Source organism: Desmodus rotundus, chromosome 9 (genome assembly GCF_022682495.2).
Source record: "Desmodus rotundus isolate HL8 chromosome 9, HLdesRot8A.1, whole genome shotgun sequence".
Lineage (NCBI taxonomy): Eukaryota > Metazoa > Chordata > Mammalia > Chiroptera > Phyllostomidae > Desmodus > Desmodus rotundus.
This window is the reverse complement of record NC_071395.1, coordinates 94621497-94648507: the sequence shown is the minus strand read 5'-3', so window position 1 is coordinate 94648507 and position 27011 is coordinate 94621497. Positions and strand designations below refer to the sequence as shown.

The 27011-nt window shown below is 40.4% G+C and overlaps 1 protein-coding gene and 1 long non-coding RNA gene across 2 annotated transcripts in view; one reads left to right on the top strand and one right to left on the bottom strand.

Moving 5' to 3' along the window:
* The window catches only part of LOC139440288 (uncharacterized), a 36319-nt gene extending 24122 nt beyond the window's left edge, over positions 1 to 12197 (top strand). Inside the window, exon 2 of the long non-coding RNA XR_011650403.1 lies at positions 11265 to 12197. This is a non-coding gene — a long non-coding RNA (uncharacterized lncRNA). The remainder of the gene's footprint in view (positions 1 to 11264) is intronic.
* TADA2A (transcriptional adaptor 2A) overlaps positions 1 to 27011 on the bottom strand; it is a 49076-nt gene that overhangs the window by 9297 nt on the left and 12768 nt on the right. The window contains exons 5-11 of the mRNA XM_024572904.3: positions 19081 to 19172; positions 15496 to 15653; positions 14062 to 14150; positions 12835 to 12907; positions 4442 to 4505; positions 2989 to 3032; positions 67 to 177 (exon numbers count right to left, since the gene is read on the bottom strand). Coding sequence (XP_024428672.1) covers positions 67 to 177; positions 2989 to 3032; positions 4442 to 4505; positions 12835 to 12907; positions 14062 to 14150; positions 15496 to 15653; positions 19081 to 19172 — 631 coding nt within the window. The remainder of the gene's footprint in view (positions 1 to 66; positions 178 to 2988; positions 3033 to 4441; positions 4506 to 12834; positions 12908 to 14061; positions 14151 to 15495; positions 15654 to 19080; positions 19173 to 27011) is intronic.

Below are 27011 nucleotides of genomic sequence, written 5' to 3'. Positions count from 1 at the left end.
ACACACCATTATCTCCCCTATTTACAGGAACACACACACAGTTGCTCAAGGCAGAACACCACCTACGCGCATGGCTTTCAATGAACTTGTCGTGCTCCACTGGTCCCACAATCCTTGCGAACCGCCTCATTGTTTCATAAAGGTCTTGGACCTCCTTGGGATACCGCCGTTCCATTACTACAGAGAGAGTAAAACATAAGTGTGTCAGAGAAAATATAAGGATCCTCCCTAAATTTTCTGCATTTCTTTTACAAGAGGCAGAATGGAAGGACATTATCCCTAACCTCACATGACTAACTTACCCATGACAGGAAGCAAACAGGAAAGCTAAGAATGCAAAACACTAATCATAAAAGCAGCATCACAGAGGGATGCTGTTATGCTGGAGATAATCCGCGCTACTGCGCACCCTGCTGACCTCCCCGCCTCTCACTATCTCTGGATCTGTCCAGGGGCAGGAATTCCTGGCAGTAAGACAATTAAAGGCAGATCATGTATTCTTAGGAATGAAGTTGGGTAAATTTTCTGACATTAATTTCTGCAGGAAAACAATGGACCTGCAGACATAATAATCCCTCTAGTAGAGATTAGTCTGGAAAAGTGTGTGATCTCTTGCATGCCCACCCAACATCTTCCTCCTACCTACACATAGCCAAGTGAGGCATACAGTATTTCCTCACTAAACTAAACTAAGTACCACAACTTAATTCACTACTAATGCAGTTTCACTTTGATAACTACCATGCAGGTAAATGGTCACATATGCAGGGTAGCTAGGGGCAGCAACTTTGAGGATCGCTACTGACCAAATTTCCAATATACAGAGATACAGGCAAAGGAGATGGTAAGTAACACCCATCACCAATAACTGGTGGGGTGGAGCAGCCGCGGTCATTTCAATCAGATAACCAATGGGAACTAGGCTAGTTTTGTCCACCTCTGACAGTTATTTTAATTAAGTTCTCTTTTCAGATGAAATCTCTTCTCTTGCAGGAGACATTTTTTTTTCCTTTTATCGCAGGAGACATTCTTATCCACAAATTCTAGGAATAAAAAAATGAACTTGTTTTGTTCACAAACAAGTTCATCACGGCATGATTTTTAATAACTAAAAAATATAAATTTGATGGGCAGCCACAGATTATTTTCACTATTGAAGTCCCCTCCCCTTCCTTGCCTCTCACTACAGGGATAATAAAGATTTTGGAGTGTAATTTTAAAATTTGATTAAAAAAAAAAAAAACCCCAAAAACCTTTGCCTACCACAGTAAGGTCACATGTCCATTCAGTATGATGGCCATTAAAAACCGTATGTGCTGCTTCAGTCCCAGAAGCAGCCTAGAGTTAAAAGAAGAATAAGGCTAAACTGATCTCTGTCCACCAGCAGAGGTTAGAATATATGCAAGAGTCAAGGTCTACTACACACAAAGGTTAGAAACCCACTGACCTATTACAGAAAGCCCAGGAATTGACACAGAGCTACCAGAACATGACCAATCATTGTCTATAGAAAGGGCAAGGGAAATGGCTCCTGAGTTATTTTTGCAAACCCACAAATCTCAAGGAGGATGCCCTTAAACAGGCAATCTTGTACACTGCTAGGAGGAATATAAACTGGTATCACATCTTTAGTAAAGCAACCTGGCAACCAGTGTCAAGAGTTTTAATGATCATATTCTTTGACCTATTAATTCCACTTCTGGGAATCTACCTAAAAAAAAAAAAAAAAAAAATCTAAACACAGACAAAGTTTTATTCACAAACAAGTTCATCATGGCATTATTTTTAAGGACTAAAAAATATAAATATGCTACATATCTAATTATGTAACTGTTATAAGAGACGTCCTCCAAACACCACCATCACTTTAAAAATGTGTAATGGGAAGTGAACAAGATAAAGGACATAAAATTAGCATGTTTACGATCATGACTTTGTTAAAAGGCAGTCCACAACCAGCTGCCCTGCACCCTGCAGGGGCGCGGAGTGTCAAACCTGTACCAGTCTATCAACTCGATGTGAACCACAATAATTACTAGATTCTTTCACCAAAAAAAAAAAAAAAAAAAAGTAATGCAACATAAAACTATTATAAACATTTTAATTTAAATATTGCGATTACCCTGACATCATCATTCTTATTTGCTGAACAAACTCTACAGTGTTTGTTCAGCAAACAACTCTACAGAAGAAAAATTATGGGAATTCTTCCTGCCCAGTTAGGTATCTCCAATTATTTAAAACAGTTCAAAGTTAGCATTAAAAAAAGAAAACAACCAAAAACTCTCATAGGTTTATTATCACCTTCATACAATACTAAATGTCTTTTTGTTTTGTTTGTGTACTATGATACAAAATAGAAAAATCACTTTCTGTTGGCTTTTCCATGAAAACATTTTCACAAGCTGGTGTTCAAGGTTATATTTAACATCTAGTTCCAAAACATGACCCTATCCAGTTCCAGAAAATGACTCATTAATACTCATGCTGTAACTCTTACTATTCAATAGAATTGCCTTAAAGACTTATTTTCTTATTTCCTTTAAGACTTAAAACATATGGATGCTCTACCTCTACCCTCAGAGATTCTCACTAATTAGTCTGGGTGATACCCTGGTATCAGAATTCTTTAAAGCCTCTTAGATGATGATAATATACAACTTGGATTAAGAACTACTAATATAAATGAGTTAAAAACTATTCAATAATGTTGGAAGAGCCCTGGCTGGTGTGGCTCAGTGGACTGAATGCTGTTCTGAGGACCAAAAATTTGCTGGTTCGATTATCAATCAGGGCACATGCCTGAGTTGTGGGCCAGGTCCCCAGATGAGGGTGTGCAAGAGGCAACCAATCAGTGTCCCTCTCGGATATCAATGTTTCTCTCCCTCTCTTTCGCCCTCCTTTCCTCCCTCTCTAAAAATAAATAAATAAAATATTTTTTTTAATGTTGGAAGAAATTTTAAAATAAAGAAAACATCTAATACTTACACTGAAACTTCCTAAGGTTGATTAATCCGTGATCTCTTATAATTCTAGAATGAAAACCACAGTAATGTTTATTATAGTTAGTTTTGCATTTAATCATGTTTTGCACATGCAGCTTTTATTTGCGATCCTAAATACTCTGAGGTTAAATATCGAGGTCCAGAGAAGTCACTCCCCACAAAGTTCTGCAGGTCAGTTAGTCACTAACACAGTTTTAGACTCTCAAGCATCACATATTTTTTTCTCTCCTTGGGCCTAGTAGGCTCTCAGTAACTCTTCGCTGGATGGATGAATGAATCAATGAGCACTTACAAATACTGGAAAATCCATGTCTACAACAAGAAGAAGTAGAAGGGAATCTGTGTTCAGGTCATAGATATTAATTATTTAGCTTAGGGAACTTAAGGTAAATTTAAGGGAAACCTGTTAACCATAAAAGGGCACCATGCTCACACATTCCACATTTACAGCTGTACATTCACATAATGCTTTGAAACTATCTGAAATAAATACTGTGCATGTTTAATGGAAGGGCTTCATAAAACATAATATCTAATAGCAACCTCAACAGTTGAGTTTTACAATATTGTCTAGCTCTAATTTTGTGTTTTAAGCAAAAGAGAACTTAAGTAAACCATGCAGAGTTATGTGTCTGGAACCTTTTGATTTATACCAGAGGTATTTGTGAGCAGCAGCAAGCCTCTCCTGAGAGTAGCTGGGGAAGCTTCATTAGCATTTCTCGGAGGCTAACTCCAGACCCGCAGGGAGCAAGCGCTACTTTAGCTCACATCTCTGGCCCCGACCAGGGCTTCCCAATTTCATCCACAGGATAGTTCCCAAATGCCACTCCTTTTTATTGTTGTGATGCCACCGTGTCTCTAGTTAGCAACACCACCTGTCAGTAACACGCCTACACACACATCCACACACACTCACAACCGCTGCATCGCCTTCTCTGAACTGTTAAAGTCTCTGTAATCCAACAGGGGTCTGGGATCCACAATTTCTCAATCTCAAATGTGTTTTTTGATCTGTTGCAAAGAGAAGGAATAACCAAGAGTACCTGAAACTTGTTCAGAATTTCCTTTGAAATCCTTTTAGATAAAAGACTTCTCATAAAAATGAAGCAATCAGAATGAGAATAAAAAAAGCGTTAACAACTTAACACCTTGAATTTATCTTGTTCCTTCTTTTCCTTAAAACAGTGTACGCACATTATTCATTGGTCATCTATACTTCAAGAAGGGTTAAGGAGAAGGAGGTAAAACAAAAACAACAAAAAATCTGGAGGTATTATTATCCCCATTTGACAGATGGAAAAATTGAGGCCCAGGGAGTAAATATCTTCTTCAAGATCACAGGAAAAGCCCCAACTGAAACTTTCGTATGGGCTGTAAGTGCATGCGGTCGACAGTCCGAAGCTGAAGGAAGGCCAGATGTAGTTTTCTATACTCACTTTTTCCTCCTTTGTCTCTCCTTTAGCCTGGAATGGTAAATATCCACTACAGCCATCTTCAGAGCTATAAACAAACAAGCACATACATATAAATAAAGCCAAGACAAAAAGAAATGTTTTACCCAAACTTTGAACCTCATACTGCTAACTGTTCCACACTCATTCACTGGTCTAGGAGGTTTGTTTCTTGGAAACAAAATATCCTAGGATACTGAACTTCTTTATCAGTTAATTATGGTGACGTTCTTTTTCCCTATTTATATTTATATGGCATGACCCTATAGATAACAATTTCTGCTTTCTTTTTTGGCCATGCCTTGTTAGGTATATTACTAGCTGTCACATAATAGTTCAACAGAATCTTAACTTTGGTAACACGTGGGCTAGAAGTTACATCTATTAGCGTAGTCATAAAAGTAAATATTGATTGTGAACTGCACAGGAGTGAGTTCAGGAGACAACATCTAGACAAGACTAAAGTGAATAAGGTGCAGCAGAGACATCTTCTCAGAGTTGTAGCAGTTCTCACTTGGAGAGCAGCAACTATTTAGGGAGCAGTTTTGTATTCAGTAGTGAAAAGCTCCATTAACGAGCCCAACAACCCAAAACCGTGCCCTGGTTGGCTGCCCGTATCCCAGTCCTTTCCTGGCTTTAGTTTCCTGTGAAAGACATGGGGGGGTAGAAGAAAAGAGTCAGTGGGTAGCACAAGTTTTCGTCAGTACAATAGTTTTGGTTTTATTTCTTTCCCTGGCCAATATTTCCATCTTCAGAATTCTGAGTTCTGTTCTCATCCCCTTTTTCACCTCTCACCTTTATTCCTATAAGCTCACCTAGTCCTGTGGTTCCAAGTACCATCAAAATATATAACCTCAATAACTCTAATATTTATTTTAAACTCCAGACTCTATTGGATATCTACTTTCATGTAGCCTTCAGTTGCAAACTTGTATTCTACTTCTTTCCCATCCTGCAAAACCCTTCTCTTTGTTAGCAGCAGTATAATGAACCTACTTAGCTAAGAAAAGAAAAGCAATCTGGACTCTCCCTCCCTCTCTCCCCATATCTAGTCAGTCAGTGAATCTTACTATACTTAATGCTTAAATCTCCCTCAAATACATTTCTTCCTCTTTGTTCCTAATTTTACTCCTTAATTCAGGCATCTTGTTTCACCCAATCACTGCACCCACTTAAAAATTTATTTATTTATTTATTTATTTTTAGAGAGAGGGGAGGGGAGGGAGAAAGAGACGGAAAGAAACATCTACATGTGGTTGCCTCTCACACGCCCCCTACGGGGGACCGGAACCACAACCCAGGCGTGTACCATGACTGGGAATGGAACCAGCAACCCTTTGGTTTGCAGGCCAGCACTCAATCCACTGAACGACACCAGCCAGGGCTGTGTCCAGTCTTTTAATGACTTCCTTCCTACTCACTCCAACAATTCATCCCCTTCCTTATTCCAACAATTCATCACCTTCAAATGCTACTATAGTAACGTTTTAAAGCACAATCTAATGATGTAATTCCCCTACTTATAATTCTTTAGTGGCTCCCCACCCACTTACAGGAGTTCACACTCTTACATTGCCCCATATGCCCCATGCCCAAGATCCCAAAGCTGCTAAGTACAGAGCAGGGGTCCAAACCTAGACTGTCTGGTTCCAAAACCTTAAGTAGGAGAGACACTGAAATTGTCCAACATGTTTATTTTTTCTGTGTTAGTCCTATATCCTAAATCTGGCTTCACTGAAAATGAAATGTATAATTTTTAAAAATCTCACAAGTAAAAACTTCTCTAGGATTTTAAGTCTGAAGACCTCTAGAGTTAAAAAATAAAGACCAATCATTAAGAACTCTAGAAAAAAAATATGAGGAATGCATAACTTAGCACTATGCTATATTAAACCATTTTTTCTCATCTATAATCTATGGATTCTGAGGAAATATAAGATTTAAACATTTCTGGATATTCTGGAACTATCCTAATAACCTGTTATCTCCTTAAGTGTTGTACAAATTGAGAGTCTGGTAGTTTTAATTACTGAATGTGATCCCAGTAGAATAGGCCCTGGGGCACAACACAGACCTGATGTGTTCTCTGAAAAACTAAAAAATACATTCTTCACACGTTAGGTAACATAATTTCTAAGAACACACCAGCCTTCACAATGAAGAATTTGGTTGAATATGACAATCTCTTCTTCCAGGATAGAAAGCTTCATTCCAAAACACAGCCTCTGGAATACTAATAAACAAAAACATCAATCCAATCTTGCCCAACGAATGTGAGATGCAAGTTCCAGTTTAGCTCATGGGGGCAATGAGTCAGCACAGGTTTATATGTTCTGCGACAGTACCTCTTAAACCTCGTTTTCCAATGGGTAGGTTAGACGTACTCTGGCTGGACCTCGCCTCCCTACTCCATATCCAGCTACCCTTCCTAGTGGAAGTCCCTGAGGGTACCTCCATGGGACAGTTTGAAACCCACACTTCTGCTAAAAGGGCAGGGGGAAAATGCAACCAAGTAAGGAAGAGAAGACAATACTATGACTCATTAGAATCACCCTTTCTTTCCCTACATGAACACAAACAAAAGTTGAGCAAGGAACAACCCTGGTGCACTATCAACAAGGGGGCCCTGGCGAGATGACAGAAACAAATTCTGGATGTTCCGAGCCCACCCATTACTGCCTACTTGCCCTAAGGATAGTCTCATAGTAAAAAGAAGAAATACCAAACTCTAACATGCTAGGCCATGAACAGGTGCACTACATACAACTTCAGTCACTGGGAAATGACCAGAAATACTTTATCTAGGCCATTCTCCTTTGGATCTGAGATAAAAATAACAAGTTCTAGCTGGATGACCTGCAGAGGTGAGAGAATGCAATTTTTTTTTTAAGTTTAAGTATTAAAAAGAAGTATTCCCTACCATGAATTTTTTTGTTCTTTTCTAACAAGTTCAAAAATTTAAACATTGTTTCTTTTTTTTTCTAACTGCCCACAAACTAAAAATAATTCAATCATATCAGGTCCAAGATTTATGGCAATGGTTTTCAAACTTCTTTTTTTTTTTTAGATAGAACTCTTTCTACAAGTGAACTCTTTCTTGATTTATAGGGTGGTTCCATATGAAAGCCCAGGTATCACAGAATGGCCCATACCCTGCGACTGTTTTCTAGCCATTGCTGTGGAACGGTAGGCTCTCGAACACTATGCTGTGGAACTGTACTTTACACGCCTGCGTGGTGGAAAGGCAGGTAAGGAGAGGGAGGCGAGGATGTGTCTCTGACACACAGTAAACCTAATACAAGTTTTAGTGTGCAATCTATTTCTTATGACAAATAGAATTAGGAAGTCAACAGTTCAAGGCAGAAGGAGAAGCAAATATAATAGCTAAGTAAATAGCTAAAATACATGAATATTTATCATGTTTCTGGCTCTTTATGGGCCTTATCTCCTTTATCCACCCAATAATAAGAAGAGTTCAATAGGAAAGAAACTACCTGTTGATACAGTGGAAATCACTGCTAATTTTGACAAAATATTTTTGTAATTTTTCTAAGACACTAACTTACCATATTGTTTCCTGAGATTTGTGTGGGAATGACTTAATTAAAACAGAAAAAACCTGAAGAGACTGTGTTACCAAAAAAAGAAATCTATAAATAAATATTGCTGATAATTGGTTCTATACCTTGATCATTTCAGTAGTTTAAACACGCACAACGGGCTCTGGGTAACAAAGGAAGGAAAGGAACGCAGAGACAAATGAGAGGAGAACTGCCCTGCTCCCAGAGAAATTCGTATTTGAAGCCACCTCTGTTTCTCTATAAAGCACACTCAGGTAGCAGCAGCTGATCATAAGATCTTCACTGCACAAATAACACAGAGAGGACCACAGCGCAGCAGGCAGACTAGAAATAACAAGGCAGACACTGCCAAGAATGAGAATCATCAGTTCGCATTCTACTTATAGTGACTGGAGGTTCCTCTAAAGTGGGCAACCGGGCAACCGAAGAACCAGAGATCATTAAACACCAACCAACCAACCCCCTCCCCCACAAACACTGATGTAAGGCCTCTGAAATCCCAGCCTTGGGGGAAGAACAGTCTCCCTGTGATTATACTGAGTACTGATAACAAAGTTTCCAAATGGCTGGCCTTAAAATATTTCAAGAAGTGGGCAGAAGTCAGAGGCAGCTCCTTCCCACTGCAATGTATTTCTAACGTTGTTCAAAATAGCTGGCAACATGTTTCTGTTTTCCTGACAGAAGGCACTTACTGTTTGTTTGGCAAGAAAATCAAGTCAGAGGCCTTAACTGCAGGGAAGCCAATCAAAATCCCTCTGACAACCACACGAGTACAAAACTGTGACTCAGGTATTCCCAAGAAGCAAAGCTTTAGTCATTCCCCACCCCCTACTCCCAAGCTTTTGGCTAAGAAGTACACAATTAATTCTGTGAAGGAAAGGCAACTATATGACCTGAAAGTTAAAGTCAGCAACTAGGAGGCCTTGGGCAAGTCAGTTAAATCCTTTGTACAATGCCTTGAATGTAAATGGGAAAATACCTATTCCTACTTCTCAGGAATGTGGGTAAGCCACAGGAGACGACAAATGTGAAATGTCCTTCCCTCCCTCCCACCCCCACCCCACCACACCCAAAAAAAACCCAGCAACCAAAATTTAAGGTTGTAAAGATAATTAGTACAGCATTACGATCAGAGACTCTGGAGATGGCTCTGTCACTTGCAGGTTACACGACCTCAGGCACATTACTTGATAACTTCCATGCCTCAATTTCCTCATCCATAAAATGGGGGTAACGATAATGTCCAACTCACAGAGTTTGGTGAGGATTAAATGAGTTCACGTGGGTGAAGGGCTGAAAATGGTACCTGGCAAACAGTAAGTGCTAAATGTGTTAGCGATTATTAATAGCACTTATGTCTAAAGTGCCCTAAGCACACAATAGTCAAGTCACCATTCAAGGAAGGGGGCCTGCACAAGGTGAGTGTACACGGAGCCCAGCGTGGGCATCTGCCCTGCTGACTGTAAAAGGACCTACTGGCTGACGACATGGGCCGAAGTGGGGGGAGATCCATGCCTGGCCAAGAAATTTTGCTGAAATTATCTTTCCAAATAAAGGGAGAATAAACTGTTTTCACGTTTATTCTCTGGGAAGTGAAAACACAGACCACACATAGGAAGGAGCTTATAATCCCTCTTGCTTGCTTGGCTTATGAGACAGCAGTGGTTAGAAGATACTGCACCCAGGATTTCAGAACCTCTGAAACTCTGGGTAAGAGGAGTCCACAACTTTAGGAGAGATTTTCCCAAGTGAAAGCGAAGGGTGAGTGATGTTCTCAGGAGAAGGGAACCACACCGTGTGTCTGCACTGAAATTCCCACAACGTAACCATGACACAGAGAGTCTTCTGCATCTCTCTGAACCCGTAATTTCTGCTTTCTTCAATAACATACAAAGAGGTGTCATTTCAGGATCCCAGAACTTCCTTATTTTCTTCCTTAGACCCTGCTTCACATGTAGTATATATTTTGGGCCCATTCTAAAAGCTTTCTGGTATGGCCCTGGCTGGTGTAGCTCAGTGGGTTGAGCACTGGACAGCCAACCCAAAAGGTCGCCAGTGTCACGGTCAAGGCGCATGCCTGGATTGTGGGCCAGGTCCCTGGTTAGGGGCTTGTGAGACACAACTGATTCTCTCTCTCTCCCTTTCTTTCTCTGATCTCTAAAAATAAATAAATTAAAAAAAAAAAAAAGCTGTCCACTATGGCTGGAATATTATTATCTCTCCAATATGTCTTAGGTCTCTATAATGAACCACTCAAACCCATTTTATTAGACAAACTTCATGAACAATAGCAAAAGTCTTTGGGTAAGGAAAAGGGCTTGGTGGCACCTGTTGATCTTCCAGATGCCTTGGGATGGATCATTAAAAAGCACCCAGCCAAACCCAGCCAAACCCAGCCGAACAATTTGCTTCCTTCCAGTAGTTGTAAGTGAGGGAATAGAAAAAGAATGTTGTTAATACTCAGTAATATTAAGAGTATAATGGTATAATGGAATGGTAATTATACCATCCTGAGGTATGTACCATCCTTCACTGGAGATATTCACACTCTCTGACGAATCAATGTCACCCATTCTCTTTTGGCAGGGGACACAAAGAAACAGTAAGCAAGATTTTAAGGACCTGCCCAAGATGACATAGTGACTAGAAGCAAGCCCAAGGCTGAATCAGTGTTCTGATTTGCACAGATATGTGTCCCTCTGTCTGTTCTAGGTGTGCTCCTTCTCTTTCCTTCCTGAAACTCCTTGTGCTACTGGTCCCTTTTGAAAGAGTGCTCTGGGAGAAAGTGCTCGGCTCTGGGCGAATAGGTCCCACTGGATGGTGTGGGTCATGCTGCCGGAGGAGCTAAGAACTCAGAGCCATAAACAAGCATCCCTCTGTGGCACCAGCAAGTCATCCCTCTAGTGCTGCGAAACCTCTTTAAAATGTTATCACCTTTTAAAAAGCACCCATCTCAACATCTTACAGTTCAGTACTAGACAGGAAAGGGAAGGGAAGGGGAGGCAGGGATTATTATTTATGTCCTGTTAAGGCTACTTATGTATAACAATCAATAACTTATGTTTCAGTTCTAGTTCAAATGAACTAGAATCAAATGATTAACAAGGTTGTAGAAGAGCACAAAGAGTTACACTGTATTATTGTAGGTTTGAAATGCTAACTTAAAAATTGTTAATCGATTGATTGCTTCTTTCTGATTTTTTTCTTTTGCTCCCACTTAATTACAGAAAGTGGCACAAGTGCACCAGAACAATTACAGATCCCATTTCTAGGAAGAATGAAGAGTGAAATAAAATGCCAGCCATTACTACAGTTTTCTTAATAATGTTGAGGCTTAAGAATGAAGACCTTGGATTAGGGCCTAGAGGAGTGATTCAGCAAGTCTCTCACATAGTTTAGCCATTATTGACATTAGAGAGTCTGACTTTCAAAAGTTTGCTACTTTTGAAAGGCATCTGAAAGGATAATATTTATAAAGTTGTGTTTTTTCCGTTCTGGAAAAGAAAGATACAACCCAGGAAACAATACCATTTTAATTAAAGCTGGTGGATGCAGGGAGAAATACTGAATGGCAATCTGCACACCAACTTCAAGGGAAAGACACAGGGTGAGAAAGACAATAACATGAGTTACCCAGGGTCGAAAAGAAGAGATTGACGTGACAATTGAACAAATACAATGAATCCAGTGAATGCCAAAGGAGTTTGCTTCAGAGCTTTCCTCTTTTAGTTCAATCTGCGTCACTCTGACTTTACTTAAAGTTGTGTGGGAGAAGAGAAATGAAATTTGCAAAGAAAACTGCTGAGAAATATGTAGAGAAAAAATTCTGAAGGTAAAATTTTTATGAGGACTCTTTCTTTGTCCTTGATCTGGTGTAACAAACACCTAGGCAGCTCTTCCATGGGGAGAAGAATCAAATTCCCCTTCTAATGACAGAGTAGCAGTTGATGCCACACGAAAACTTGATTTATAATTCAACAAGGATTCTACTTGCCTTCCTGTCTGGAATATAGATTTAAGAGAAACAATGAAGATGCTGTGTGGGGAACATAGAATCTAAGAGAGCATTATCCATGTTGCATCAGATTCAATTCTGGACTGAACGGAAAGAGAAGACTGGGGATTATTTTAAATATGTAGTTCACTGAAAATAGAAAGAGGGGGGGAAAAAGGGATTCAACAAAAGTCTAACCATCCACTTTTAAGAGCCCTGTCAGCATTAACCATTTATGTTATAACACAAAAGTTGACATAAATCCTTAGAGGGCTAACCTTAGATGGGAATTCAGAAAAGCTAAAAATTCAACAGTTCTGAGAAACAAGAAATTCCTAATCTTGGTCTAAAAATCCTCAAAGAACTTCTCTTCTTTTCCCCTGCTATGGGAAATTTGGGGTGGCAAATTACAGCAGACATCTAGTACCAGCAGTCGCTCCTGAAGACCCAAGGTCTTCATGCTGCCTCCCTTCCTTCGTAGGAGGCAGCCAGGGCCAGTGAACCAATTACTTCAGGGAAGGCTTACCTCAGTCAGAAGGAAGGTCACACGGTCCAAGGACTGGGACATTCCCAACTACCGTGATACTCGATTAACCAACACTCCCACCATCGGCACCAGTGATCTTTCTCATTGTGGTCAAAACCCAAGAACAGGGTAAGTCCAGCAACTTAGTCACCAGATTTTGAGTCCCGTTAAGGGCAGTTAATGGAACATGTTTATCCATCCTTAGATTCCTAGACCCAGCGCAGTGTCATCGCACAGTTTGCAATCAATAAAAACGTGTGTTGAAACAAACCGTTACCATGTAAGATGTCCGAGTCGTCTTCAACAAAATCGATGTCTCTCAAGTCCCACTCTGCGTAATTGTCAAACTCCTGTGAGGGGAAAAAGAATTCCCACCCCAGACTAGTCAGCTTTGGGTAACACTTTCACAGAGGCCATGCACTAGAAGCAAGCAGAAAATACACAGGTGAACACTCATTAAAAAGTACTGGAAGGGGTACAAGGCCAGGATACTGCCACGAATAACAATTCATGGGGGAAATCTGAGAGGCTTTCAGGCAGTAAAAATGAGAACTGTTATGAGTTTGTGAACAAAGCCAAAGCTATTGTTCTAAAAATTAAAAGTAGTCTGTTCATAAAGTAACCCCCAGAAAATCTAATTCTGAACAAATCTTCAGGTATGAAAATTGTCTGCGTTGATTCATTTCCCTTTTTACTACCTTCTGAGGGCTCTATGAATTCAATAATATTGCTCATCTGTTCATATTCTATTCTATGAGTACCATTCATCGGGGTAGTGTCCACGGTAGCTCTACAATATCACTTGCCGTGGCCAGCAAAATTGTTTGTAGCTTGTTAAACTTACCTCCAGGGCTGCAATTGTGAATTAGCTGATAAATCAAGAGACTTGCGACTACAGTCTCAGCTTTTTAACTCCATGGCTGAACAAGGCACATGTAGTTTTTATATACATCTGTTATTCTTCACCTTATAAATACAGTACAGGGGTGAGTGAACTACAGCCTGTGGACCAGACCCAGCCCACTGCCTGTTTCTGTAAGAACAATTTACTGGAGCACAGGCATGCTCACTTGTTTACATGTTATCGATGCTGCTTTTGCATAATAACGGCAAACTTTAGTTGCAAAAGACACTTTATGGTCTACAAAACCTAAAATATTTACCATCTGGCCCTTAATAAAAAGAAGTTTGCCAGTCCCTGACATGGTACAGCCTTGAAACCTGCTAGGTGTGGAATGAGCACCAGTCTAAAGAAGCCTCATACCTACTACGAAAGTGGGAGCCAACACCAGTGAAACTTAAAAAACAGGCTTCCTGGTCTGAAGAACTTTTATTGTTCTACATGTGAAGATGTTTACAGGTAAGAAAAGGCACTCAAATAGAAGGAAATGTGGCGGCGTAAAGCCCTCCCAATTACAGTGCTCCAAAACTCGTTTTTTAGTCTGAAGGAACCTACAGGTAAAAGATACAAGCCTCATCGGAAACGAAAACAAGTGGCTCCTACCTCGATGAAATCTGCCCGAGCTGGCATGTACCCTGCCATGTCCCGAGACAGCAAAGAGTCAAAGGTAGGTCGGGGAGGGTCATCCGCAGCTGGAAGAATTTAGAGTTTTTCTTACTTACTTTATAAAATATCGGCCTTAAAAAAGTGACACAGAAATAGTCCTCATTGACATTCCTAAATACTTTTGTTTAGGGAAACACAGTGTTGGCGAGAATGCGTAAAATTCAAAAGATTTTTGTAAAAATGAAAAAGATAAAGTATTATGGAAATAGACTGATTTCTTAAAAAGGAAATTAAGACAAGGAATCCTTTAAGTAAATGGGGGAAAATTCACTCTGCTTTTTGCTTTTAACCTGCAAAAAAATAAAGGATCTTTTCCTTAATATTACAGAAGTATTTTACCCTGTCTCCTTCAGCTCCCTTATGCTTTAGGGCCAATCTCAATTTACAAAAGTCATCCAGCTGAGAGGCCAAAAACCAAAAACCAAACAATGTGCACAAAAACACCATTGGATCTGGAAGTCAGCTGGAATTGAGTCCTAGCTCTAACATCCACTAGTCCCCCAAATCCCCACTTGACCTTGCACAAATCACTGAACCTTTCTGAATCTGTTTCCTCATGTGTGAAACAAAAGCACTTGCTCTGTCTAGCTCACTGGGCTTCTATGAGGAACAAATGGTCTAATGAGTTTGGGAGCAGAGCACTAACATCCCAAGTACGATCCAAATAGGAGGTGTCATCAGGCTTTGAGTTAGTCAGCTACGAAACTGCTCCTAGAGAGTATGAGGAAAGGGAGGGAGGAAGGGAAAACATTCATATCCCATTACTTGTGCCCTGGGAGTCATTGAAGAAAAATGTCCATTTATAATTCATCATGGTTTTGGCTATGTTTTGTTAGGAGACCCATGGGTCCCTCCGCCACATGAGACTTAAAAAACAAAGTGTGCTGTTACTGCCACAACCAAGTGAACAAAAATAACAAATTGCTTCTTGGACTTATCACTAGGATGATTAATAACTGATGATACTGAGTCAAATACGGGACTTCTTTAAGTAACTAATATCTACAATCATAAATGCTCCAAAGGAATTGTAAAAAGCCTTGTGTTCACAATAGCATGGAAAGGCTGGTTCATTTTGCAATCTCAGCCCGCAGAGGCAGGCATTAACGTTAACTAATACGTCAGACTTGAAAGAGTATCAGATGTAACTACACATTGGACTCAGGCACTCTGATGTCTGGTCCAGAACTCCGACCTCTGGGAGATGTTTCCTCCTTGCCCCATTATGGTTCTGAGTCTCAATAATGGCTATGCCAACTCATTCAATCTTTCATAAATTTGTTACCTGTCCAAGTCATCAAACAATTATTTATCTACTATGCAACAGGCCCCGAAGATGACCTAAGTATCTCTTAAAAGGGAGGCACTTACAGTGAAATGGAATGGCTGTGTCAGCAGCTTTTGCCTCCTCCGCTTGCTTCAGGTTCAGCAGGGTAGATGCAAATAAAGGGTTGTTGATGAAATGTTTCATATAGTGCTTCTCACACTCCTCCTTGGTCTTGGTACACATCTGGTTGGCTACATCCTGCCTAGAGGAATGTGAGGGAAAGAGAAGGGAGTACTGCTTTTAACTACACGTAGTGGTAAAAACAAGGTTTGTTCTTTCCAAATTTTAAGTCCTATCCATACACTGTCTGGAATTCGATGCCTCCAAGCTGGCATGGTGGAGCTATCAGCAGGACAATAAGACAAATATAAGCCTAATATTGGTGTAATCTGATATTCCAAATCCTGCTATTCCAAGATATAAAAACAGTATCTGAAAAGCCTTTTCCTTTCCACTAAAAGAAGAGAAAAATTACTCGAAAACTTGTAATTAACCTTGTGAGCCTGGCCCCAGGGAAAGAACTGCTATACGTAATAGGCCACTGTGGAATGCTAAGAATGTAGGTAAGTATAGTTTTACATTTGCATAATGTTTTATAGTTTATAAAACACAGCACATGAGCAAACATTTCTTTACTAGAGCTCTTTCAGTAGGCCAAGCATCAGCTAGAAATATTCACAACATAATTTAAATTAATCCTACCATTCACTATGTGGTGTGAGTAGTATTTCAAAAGTACAGATGAAAAAAACGAGGCCTAAGACATTAAGAAACTTGCTCAAGAATACAAAGCACGTAAGTAACAAAGCCAGAATCTGTTCTCAAGACTCCTGACTCCGAGCCCAGATGGTGAAGAGGTAGAGGTGAAATCTCCCAAAGCCCATTCTCAACCTCTCTCCCCACAGCACGTTGTCTGTCCTTTTCATGAGGCGTCACTATGCGCTGATTTGTGTACTTCACCCACATATGAATATGTTATATATATACAGGTTCTGCCACAACAACATCCCTTTTTAATTACAAAATCATAAGCATGTAATTTTGTAACATAACACACCATATGACATTTTAAGTGAAATGTTCAAATTGCTGTCCATCTCGTGTGAGACATTCATGTAGCCTACCGACCACACTCAAGTACACATTACTTCTGCTGGATATATGTGTGTGTATATAACACATACATAAAAAGGTCTGTCTGGAAAAAGTCCAACCATTGTTACTACAACGGGAACGGTTTGCGTGACTTCAATACAACCTGGCAGCCAGGGAGAGTGGACTGGTGTGCACATGCGTGAACAATGATGACTTCACTGTACTACTCGTTGGGGGCACTAGATTCCACTGAGTGAGCATATGGACTGTGTGACCGTCACATTCAAAAGGAGTGACTAGAGCAATGAATCTGCATCAAATTTTGCATTAAGCTTGAATATTCCTCTGCGGACTACTTGGATGATTCAGAAGTCTTTTGGGGACGATGCAATGAATGCAGCACAAATAAAAGTGTGGCACAAACACTTCGAAGGTAATCGAGAATCTGTTGAAAGTGATCCCCATCTGGAAGGCCTGCGACAGGCAGAACACCGCAGAAGGTTGAAAGTGTACAGGCTGCTATCAACAAAGATCAGCAACTGACAGTGCGAGAGCTAGAAGCTGATCGGGGGATTCCAAAAGCTGTTTCTGAGGTTTGACGCAGGATCTTGGTCTGAAATGTGTCCTGGCAAAATTCATTCTGCAGCTCCTGCTACCAGAGCAGGAGGAACATCGTGCTGCAGTTGCTAGTGACTTGATTCAGACCGCTACCAATGAACCAGATTTCCTCAAGAAGGTCATAACTGGAGATGAATTGTGGGTCTATGGCTATGATCTGGAAACACAGGCCTGTCGTCCCAATGGACGTTGCCTGGTTCTCCAGGCCCAAAGAAGGTGCAGCAAAGTCGCAACAAGATCAAGACCATGTTACCTGTGTGTTTTGATTGGGGAGGTGTTGTCCATCACGAGCACGCCCCTCCAGGCCAAACAATTAATAAGGAGTACTACCTCAATGTTCTTCATCGGTTGAAGGACGCAATACGATGAAAACAGCCACAGCTATGTGCAACTGGTGACTGGCAGCTTCATCAGAGCGACGCGCCCACTCATGCATCACGTCTTGTGCAGAGTTTTTTTGAGAAACATCAAATCACCCAGGTGACTCAGCCCCCCTACAGCCCAGATTTGGTGCCCTGTGACTCCTGGCTTTTCCCCAAACTAAAATCACCTTTGAAAGGGAAGAGATTTCAGAATGTCAATGAGAGTCAGGAAAATATGACAGGGAAGCTAACGGCAATTGGGAGAACTGTGTGAGGTCTCAAGTTGCCTACTTTGAAGGGGCCTGAGGTGTCATTGCCCTATGTACAATGTTTTTGTATCATGTATCTTCTTCAATAAATGTCTCTTTTTCATATTACATGGCTGGATACTTTCTGGACAGACCATTTCATGCACACGCACACACACACACACATATATGTATCTGTATTTATAAGCTTCTTGAGGGCAGGATGTCATAATTCTTAACTCTAGCAGCCTTACCAACAAGCTTAGTGCCTTACCCACAGTGGATAGAGAAACAATAAGTCTTTTTGCCGTCTATGCTAAGAGGGAAGGGGGACAGGGAGGATTAGCCATTTAAGAGCAGTAGAATGACGAGCAAAAATATGGAAAACCAAAAAGGCTAAAGATGACTACTAAGCGTCTCATGAAAGATCACATTTTGTATCTTCTTTGGTATTCTCTATAATAGATATTGTATGATGCTTCATAAATGCTGGGTGAATAAATACAAGCAAAATGTGAACTGAACTCAACTCTCCTTCAGAGCCCTGGACACAAGGGAGGCAGCATAACACAGTCTATCAATATCAGGAAAGACTGTGTGCACTAGGAAGGCAGGACAGACTGGAACTAGTTAAGACTCCTTCACTAACAAGCTATGTGATCATGAGAAACCATTTCAAGTCCCTCCCCTGAGCTTCAGATCCTTCGTGAACAAAATATATTTAATAATGCCTCTGCTATCTAGTTAACAAAGTACTGATAGAAATGAAAGTGGTGGTATTGTTATTAAGAGCTGTCACCACCTAGGGCAACAGCAACGACTGCTGTCCAGTTCTGCCCAACTTGGACTCAGGCAGATACTTGAAAGCTAAAAACAGGGAATGTGAATAGGAAGTCTGTCGAACTTGAATCCTGGGTAAGCTCTGATCATTTGCCTAAAGTCTGACTCAGTTAAAAGATGAGGGCATCCACAGCCAAGAAAAAGGCACAAAATCAGAAAGGAGCAATGATTAATGAGTCTCAATCTCCCCAATATTCAGGAGGGAATAACCAACCTCCCATGTGTTGATACATCCATCTAAAATGGTCTTTCAGGCTACCCAGTCATAGACCACGAAACATCCCATATCCCCAGGAGGCATTCAGGAGGACTTGCCTCTAAGTCACAGGTCAATAGAAAAGCAACATATGATCTCCCCCCAGCATCTGACCTCAAACTTCTCTTTCTGAGGCTCCTTCCTTTACTCTTCGAGAGCATCTTCTTTAAGCCCACTAGGGCAGGAGAAGCTCTAATACCAAGCTCTTACCAATTTCCAAAGCCACAGTCCATCACAGCTTCTAAAAGGGCCATTTCTTCTTGAGCAGTCCAGCTGGGGTCAAGAACAGGAAAATCTGAGGTCTAAGAAAGAAAAAGGTTTGCCTAAGAACAGATACAGAAATGGAACGCAGAAACCTCAATTGTAATACTACTTTATGTCCTCCTCAAACCCTATTCTCTTTCAGTAACTATTCTCATGGTGGTCTACTGCCCTTACTCCTATTTCCACGATCAAGGGTCTCCAACAAATATTATCACCCATAAGTGCCATGTAACTCATACAGAAGTGTGTGTGTGTGTATTTAACTTAGTACAACGGTAGAGATATTTTATTATGCTCCCATGTAGCTAAGAAAGAGAATACCCATGTGTATATATTTATCTTTTAATTAATTAATTAAAAAAATATTTTATTCATTTTTAGAGAGGGGGAAGGGTGAGAGAAAGGAGGAGAAAAATCGATATGAGAAACATTGATTGGTTGCCCCTCATATGTGCCCTACACCACGACTGGGACCGAACCTACAATCCAGTCATGTGCCCTGACAGGGAATCGAACTGGAGACCTTTTGCTTTGCGGGACGAGACCCAATTGACTGAGCCACACCTTCTGGGGCTATTTATTTTTTAAATAGGAGAAGAAAACCATATATTTAAAAGAAAAGGTTACCTATGGGGGAGGGATGGAGGGAACAGGTGGAAAGGACAGGAATAAAAGTGAGACCTTTCTGAATATTCCTTGTTTTGCAGATTTGACTTTGAAACCACAGATATTGTGATTAAAATTTAAAATTGTAAGAATTAAAAGCAAAATGTAACATATAAATTAATTTTAAGGCATAATCACATAACTATCTTAGTTGACTTTAAAATATAATAACTTCACTGTACATCTATAGAATATACCTTAAGAGTAAAAGGAACTGCCAAAGTAACCCTTAAATTATTTTTAGTAGTCTTTGTATATTCTGAGATGATTGCATGTGGATGTGTTATGGGGCAAAGCAAATAAATAATTGTTGGCATCACTGGGCAGTGGGATTTTAGATCTATGAGGTTATGTAAAACTTTTTAGTGTTGCATTTGAATTGAAAGTTTTAGTATAAACTCATGATGTACTTTGTATTAAAATAATAATTTCCTAACACTGTTCACTGAAAAGGTCTAGAAAGAATGACCAACCCAGCAGCAATAAGCACTTCCATTGCCTACTATGCAGTCTCTAAATACTATTTTCCACTAAAGGAACTGGGGCTCCTTGAAGAAAAAGCTCATTCTAGCTCTGGGTCAGGAAATGTACAAGATGAGACCAGAACATTTTGTCATACTGGAAAGCAAACAGGCTCTCAAAGACTACTAAGTGTCATGCCAAAAGGATTCAGACACTAACTTGTAGAGGCTCCCACTAACCAAAAATGGAACATTTTGAGCATTGAAAAGGATAACAACGGCAAAGGTATGAAACACATAAAGCATTATAAATATCTAGGGGTGCCAGGAAACCAACTCATATTTCAAAACCAGAAAAAAAGAAAAGGAAATAAGCCCCTGCTGGTGTGGCTCAGTGGGTTGGGTGCCAGCCTGGAAACCAAAGGGGAACTAGTTTGATTCTGATTCCCAGTCGGGGCACATGCCTGGGTTGTGGGCCAGATGCCCAGTGGGGGGCACTCAAGAGGCAACCACACACTGATGTTTCTCTCCCTCTTGCCCTCCCCTCCCCTCTGTCTAAAAATAAATAAAATCTGGGAGAACCAAGATGGAGGCGTAGGTAGACACACTGCGTCTCCTCGCACAACCAGAACTGACAGAAAATCGAATGGCAAGGAAGTTGGTCACCGAGGAGATAAAAAAGAAACATTCATCCAGACCAGTACAAGGGGCGGAGACGGGCAGCCGGGGCGGAGAGGACTCAGTTGCTGTGGCGGGACTGAGACAGGTGGAGTGTGGGACGAACAGGGCAGGCAGTCCTACCACTAGCAGACCCTGCGGCCTTACATTCGCGCACCAATAAACCGAGAGGGCCGGACTCAGAGTGGCGGAGAACGGGGCAGGCAGAGTGGCGGGTAGCACCCCGCGGCCCCACATTCGCGCACAGATAAACCAGGACGAAAGACAGGGAGCAAAGAAGACCATGTAACCCAGGGCTCCAGCTTGGGGGAAATAAAGCCTCAAACCTCTGAGTGAAAACACCCGTGGGGGTTGGGGCAGCAGCAGGAGAAACTCCCAGCCTCACAGGAGAGGTCGTTGGAGAGACCCACAGGGGCCTAGAGCATGCACAAGCCCACCCACTCGGGAACCAGCACCAGAGGGGCCCAGTTTGATTGTGGGTAGTGGAGGGAGTGACTGAAACCCGGTGGAGAGCGGAGCAAGTTCCATTGCTCCCTCTCGGCCCCGCCCCCATGTACAGCATCACAGCGCAGCGACCAGCGTTACCCCGCCCTGGGGAACACCTAAGGCTCTGCCCCTGTAAGTAACAGATGCACCAAGACAAAAAAAAAAAAAAAAAAAAAAAAAGGCCCAAATGACAAAACACTCCAAAGCTCCAGAAATAATTCAACTAAGCGGCGAACAGATAGCCAACCTATCAGATGCACAGTTCAAAACGCTGGTAATAAGGACGCTCACAGAATTGGTTGAATTTGGTCGAAAACTAGATGAAAAAATGAAGGCTATGCTAAGAGAGACAAAGGAAAACGTACAGGGAACCAATAGTGATGCGAAGGAAACTGGGACTCAAATCAACGGTGTGGACCAGAAGGAAGAAAGAAACATCCAACCAGAAAAGAATGAAGAAACAAGATTTCGGAAAAATGAGGAGAGGCTTAGGAACCTCCAGGACATCTTGAAACGTTCCAACATCCGAATTATAGGGGTGCCAGAAGGCGAAGAGGAAGAACAAAAAATTGAAAACTTATTTGAACAAATAATGAAGGAGAACTTCCCTCATCTGGCAAAGGAAGTCCAGGAAGCTCAGAGAGTCCCAAAGAAGCTGGACCCAAGGAGGAACACACCAAGGCACATCATAATTACATCACCCAAGATGAAATAGAAGGAGAGAATCTTAGAAGCAGCAAGAGAAAAGGACACAGTTACCTACACAGGACTTCCCATAAGACTGTCAGCTGATTTCTCCAAAGAGATCTTACAGGCAAGAAGGGGCTGGAAAGAAGTATTCCAAGTCATGAAAGGCAAGGACCTACATCCAAGATTGCTCTATCCAGCAAAGCTATCATTTAGAATGGAAGGGCAGATAAAGTGCTTCTCAGATAAGGTCAAGTTAAAGGAGTTCATCATCACCAAGCCCTTATTATATGAAATGTTAAAGGAACTTATCTAAGAAAAAGAAGATAAAAAATATGAACAGTAAGAATGACAGCAAACTCAGTTATTAACGACCACACCTAAAACAAAAACAAGAGCAAACTAGGCAAACAACTAGAACAGGAACAGAACCATAGAGATGGAGATCACATGGAGGGTTGTCAATAGGGGAAAGGGAGGGGGAGAGGGGGGAAAAGGTACAGAGAACAAGTAGCATAGATGACAGGTGGAAAATAGACAGGGGGAGGGTAAGAATAGTATAGGAAATGTAGACGCCAAAGAACTTGTAAGTGTGACCCATGGACATGAACTATTGGGGGGGGGAATGTGGGAGGGAGGGGGTGGGCAGGATGGAGTGGAGTGGGAGGGAATGGGACAACTGTAATAGCATAATCAATAATATATTTAATAAATAAATAAATAAATAAAATACTAAAAAAAAAAAAGGAAATAAGTATTTATCCTGCCTTTCCTGTAGGAACTTTACTTAAGGGTGATCACAGATAATAATATGAACTATCTTTTTATAGAATTTAAATCAAATTAAAGGAGTAACAGAATTAAAAGATAACTACTTTGTAATACCCAATAAATTAATAGATCTAGACAATGATCATAAATATAATGTGGCCATTAAATCTAACTACCAAATTATAGGAAACACAGAAGACAGAGGAACATATTAGTTACCAAAATTCAGCCTGTGTTAACATCTACTAAGACAAGTCCGTTTTTAAAAAGTCAAATAAATTATAAGGCATGAGAGAAGGAGTGAGGGAAGGTTAGGGAGGGGAACCCACAGAATAGAAAATATATGAGGCAACTAACTAGAATGTATGGATCTTATTTATATCCCAATTAGAAGAAATTGTAAAAGTTGAAAAAAATTTACGATACCATTATACACTTATGACACCCACAGAATAGCTAAAGTAAAGAAACTGATAATTTCAAAAGCTGACAAGCATGTGGAGCAATTAGAACTCTCAGACGCTGCTAGCAGAGGTATAAAATGACACAACCACTAAGGAAACGTTTTGACAGTTTCTTAAAAGTTAATCATTTGTTCTATGACCCAGCAATTCCATTCCTAAGTATTTATCTAAGAAAAATGAAAATATATATCCACAGAAAGCTTTAAACAAGAATGCTCATAGCAGCTTTATAAGTAATATTCAAAAACTAGCCAAAGCCCAGGTGTCCATCAACAGACTGGATAAACAAACTGTTATATTCTTACCATGGAGTATCACACAGTAACAAAATGAAATGAACTATAAAACATAGATAAATCTCAAAAACATGCTGAGTTAAAAAAAACAACCAGAAACAAAAGTACATATAGTATGAATCCATTTATATGTAGTTGTAGAATATGCAAAACTGATCTATGGTAATAAAACCAGAAGTTATTTTTCATAGGTGGAGAATGGAGACTAAAAAACCTTTTATGAACTGATTGGGGAAATGTGAAAAGTGAATTACTTCTAAGTTTTAGGAAAGTCTAGTAAAGCATTTGGAGATAAAATGATATGATGTCTGGAAGATTAGCTTTAAAGTAATCTGAAGGGTTGGGGACTTAGATTAATAGGCCATGAGTTGATCATTTTAAGAACTAGTAACAAGTACATAGGAAATTTATTATACTATGTATGGCAGTTGGCTACAGTGGTGGCTCTCAATGAGCCTCTCTTGGAATTCACATCCTTGTATGGTCCCTTCTAATAGGGGTTGGACCTGTGACTTGCTTAAGAAGGCCTAGCAGCTTCACTTTTGTGCTCTCAGGATTCCTGAGCCACATCAGAAATAGCCTCTTTGCTGGAAAGACCATGTGGAAAGGTAACTTGGAGAAGGAGAGGCCCTGAGACTACTGGAGAAGAACCAAGGCCTCAGACATCTCAGATGTTCTAGCTAACTGCCAACCAATCCGAGCCATCCCCTTATGTGAACAAAAGCCCCTCGGACTTCCAGCTCCAGCACTGGAACTGAAAGTTATCCTGACCATGCCCAATCTAACCTGAATTCCTGACCCACAAAACTGTGGCAGATAGTAAGGTTGCTTTTTTTAAGCCACAAAAGTTTGCAGTAGCTGCAGATAGCAACAGACGAGCGAGACACCATTCTATTTTAGTATATGCTTGAAATTTTCTAAGTGTTTAAAAAAGTGACACAAGAGGTCTTCAGATTACCTAGGCATTTAGAAATGGCTGTATCTTTTGTTAATGACAAAAATACTGTGGTGATTTGTGAAATTACACTAATAATCAATACATGTTTATCTGAGCACGTACTATAAACATGCTTAACACATGGGGTACAATGAAACCAGAGAGAGACATTTATGGGTCTATGTCTGTATTAGATTCATATAATCACTCAATCTGGCCAGTGCCATAAATATACGTAAATATGACGACTCGTAGTTGAAGAGCCTGTGTTATTTCTAAAGCTGAATTTCAGAATATTAATTAGCCCTCATCAACTTTACTGTGAGATAAACGAGAAAGACTTTGTACATCAAAAATAAATAAATAGACATAATGCAGTTTTTCTTGAAGTTTCATCAATGTTCCTTAATTTCCGGACCCCACCATAGCTCTACTGAACCAAAACCTCTAACAGCAGGGCTTAGAAATTTCCATTTTTAAGAAGCTCCCCATGTAATCCTTCTGCACTGAAGTTTAAGAATCGCTGGTATAAAGGGTGTGGCAGAAAGTGGTGCCTTGACTTGTGCAAGGTTCTAAGAATTATAAGACAAAAATAGACATAGGACTCAGAAATCTTAATGCACCACCCACCACAGCATGAGTAACTTCCAAAAATATAGCACTGCGAGATGACAAAAGTACTGAAAGCCATTTAAAGTTTTCTGAGGCTTCACATGCAAAATAAATAATTTTTAAAAAGTAAAACATAAATCTAGTTTGAGTTGCTTCATGTGCAGAAAGTCAAAACTTGGTCATCATTCCTACTGAGGGAGGTTCTTCTTTCCCTTATCTGGGAATGGGTAAGTCTGGCAGAAAAAGAGAGAAAATATTAGCAACCTCCGAAAGCTCCCCCAAAGTAAAAGAGAGAATTTTAAAATGTGTGTGTATGGGTGTTGAATGTGTGAGAAAGGATGATGTAATCAGAAGAATGAAGTGGACCCCAGTGAAACTTAGTACCTTCAGCATTCTGCAGAAGACACCGTGCCCAGAACAGTTAGAGAACTCCTGGTCAGCTTTCCTACAGTGGGCGACCATCAATCTATTGAACCTATACCTAATTATCCCTTAAGGAATTCTTTGCACAATTCAAATGAGTACATGTGTGTAATGGCTCTAGGCATTCTTGTGGGAATTTGGGAAAAAACAGATCAGCTTTCTGAAGATCGGATAACCTTGATGAAATACTCTCAAAGCCATAGCTACTTGGACCACACTTCATTCACTTTGCAACTAACAAAAGGGGGAAAATGTACTGATAGGAAAAGATATTCCACATGTTATCAGAGAAATGCTGGTTATAATGAGTTACCACTATACACCTATTAGAAGGGCCAAAATCCAGAACAGAAAACACCAAATGCTGAGGAGAATGTGGAGCCACAGGCACTCTCATTCACTGCTGGTGGGAATGCAAAACGGTACAGCCACTTTGGGAGACAGTTTGGCATTTCTTACAGAACTAAGCATACTCTTACCATGGGATCCAGCAATTGAGTTCCAAAGGAGTTAAGAACACGTCCACACAGAAACCTGCACATGGATGTTTAGAGCAGCTTTATTCGTAATTGCCAAACTTGGAAGCAACTAAGGTGTTTTTCAGTAGGTGAATAGGTAAATAAACTGTGGTACATCCAGACAATGAAGTATTATTCACAGCTAAAAAGAAATGAGCTATCAGGCCATAAAAAGACAAGGAGGAAACTTAGATACATATGACTAAGTGAAAGAAGCCAATAAGAAAAGGCTCCATACTCAATGGGTCCAACTGTAAGACATTCTGAAAAAAACAATGGAGACTGTAAAAACATTAGTGATTGCCAGGGGAGACGCAGAGGGGTGGACAAATAGGCAGAGCAGAGAGGATTTTTAGGGCCATGAAACTATACTGTATGACACTATAAAAGGGTGGGTACATGGCATTATATATTTGTACAAACCCTCAGAATATACACCACCAAGAGTGAATTCTAACGTAAACATGGACTTTGGGTGATAATGAAGTATCAGTGTAGGTTCATCAACTGTAACAAATGTACCACTCTGGTGGTGATGTTGACAGTAGGGGAGTCGAAGTGTTTGTGGGGGCAGGGAATATATGGGAAATCTCTGCACTTTCTACTCAATTTTGCTGTGAACCTGTAACCACTCTAAAAAACAAAGTCTAGTATAAAAAACGTATTCCAAGTCCTATAATGAGTGAAGAAACTACTTAGAAGACAAAGTATTTAGAGAGAGGTAGGCTAAGATAGGCCAGCTGGCTGCTAAGAACTCTTATTAAGAAACATATTTTCATTAATTCATTATGGACCAGGATCTGACTCTTAGCACTGTAAACCCAGAAATCCATCTTATTAGGACCCTACAAATAATAAGACTCAGAGACGCTGATTCA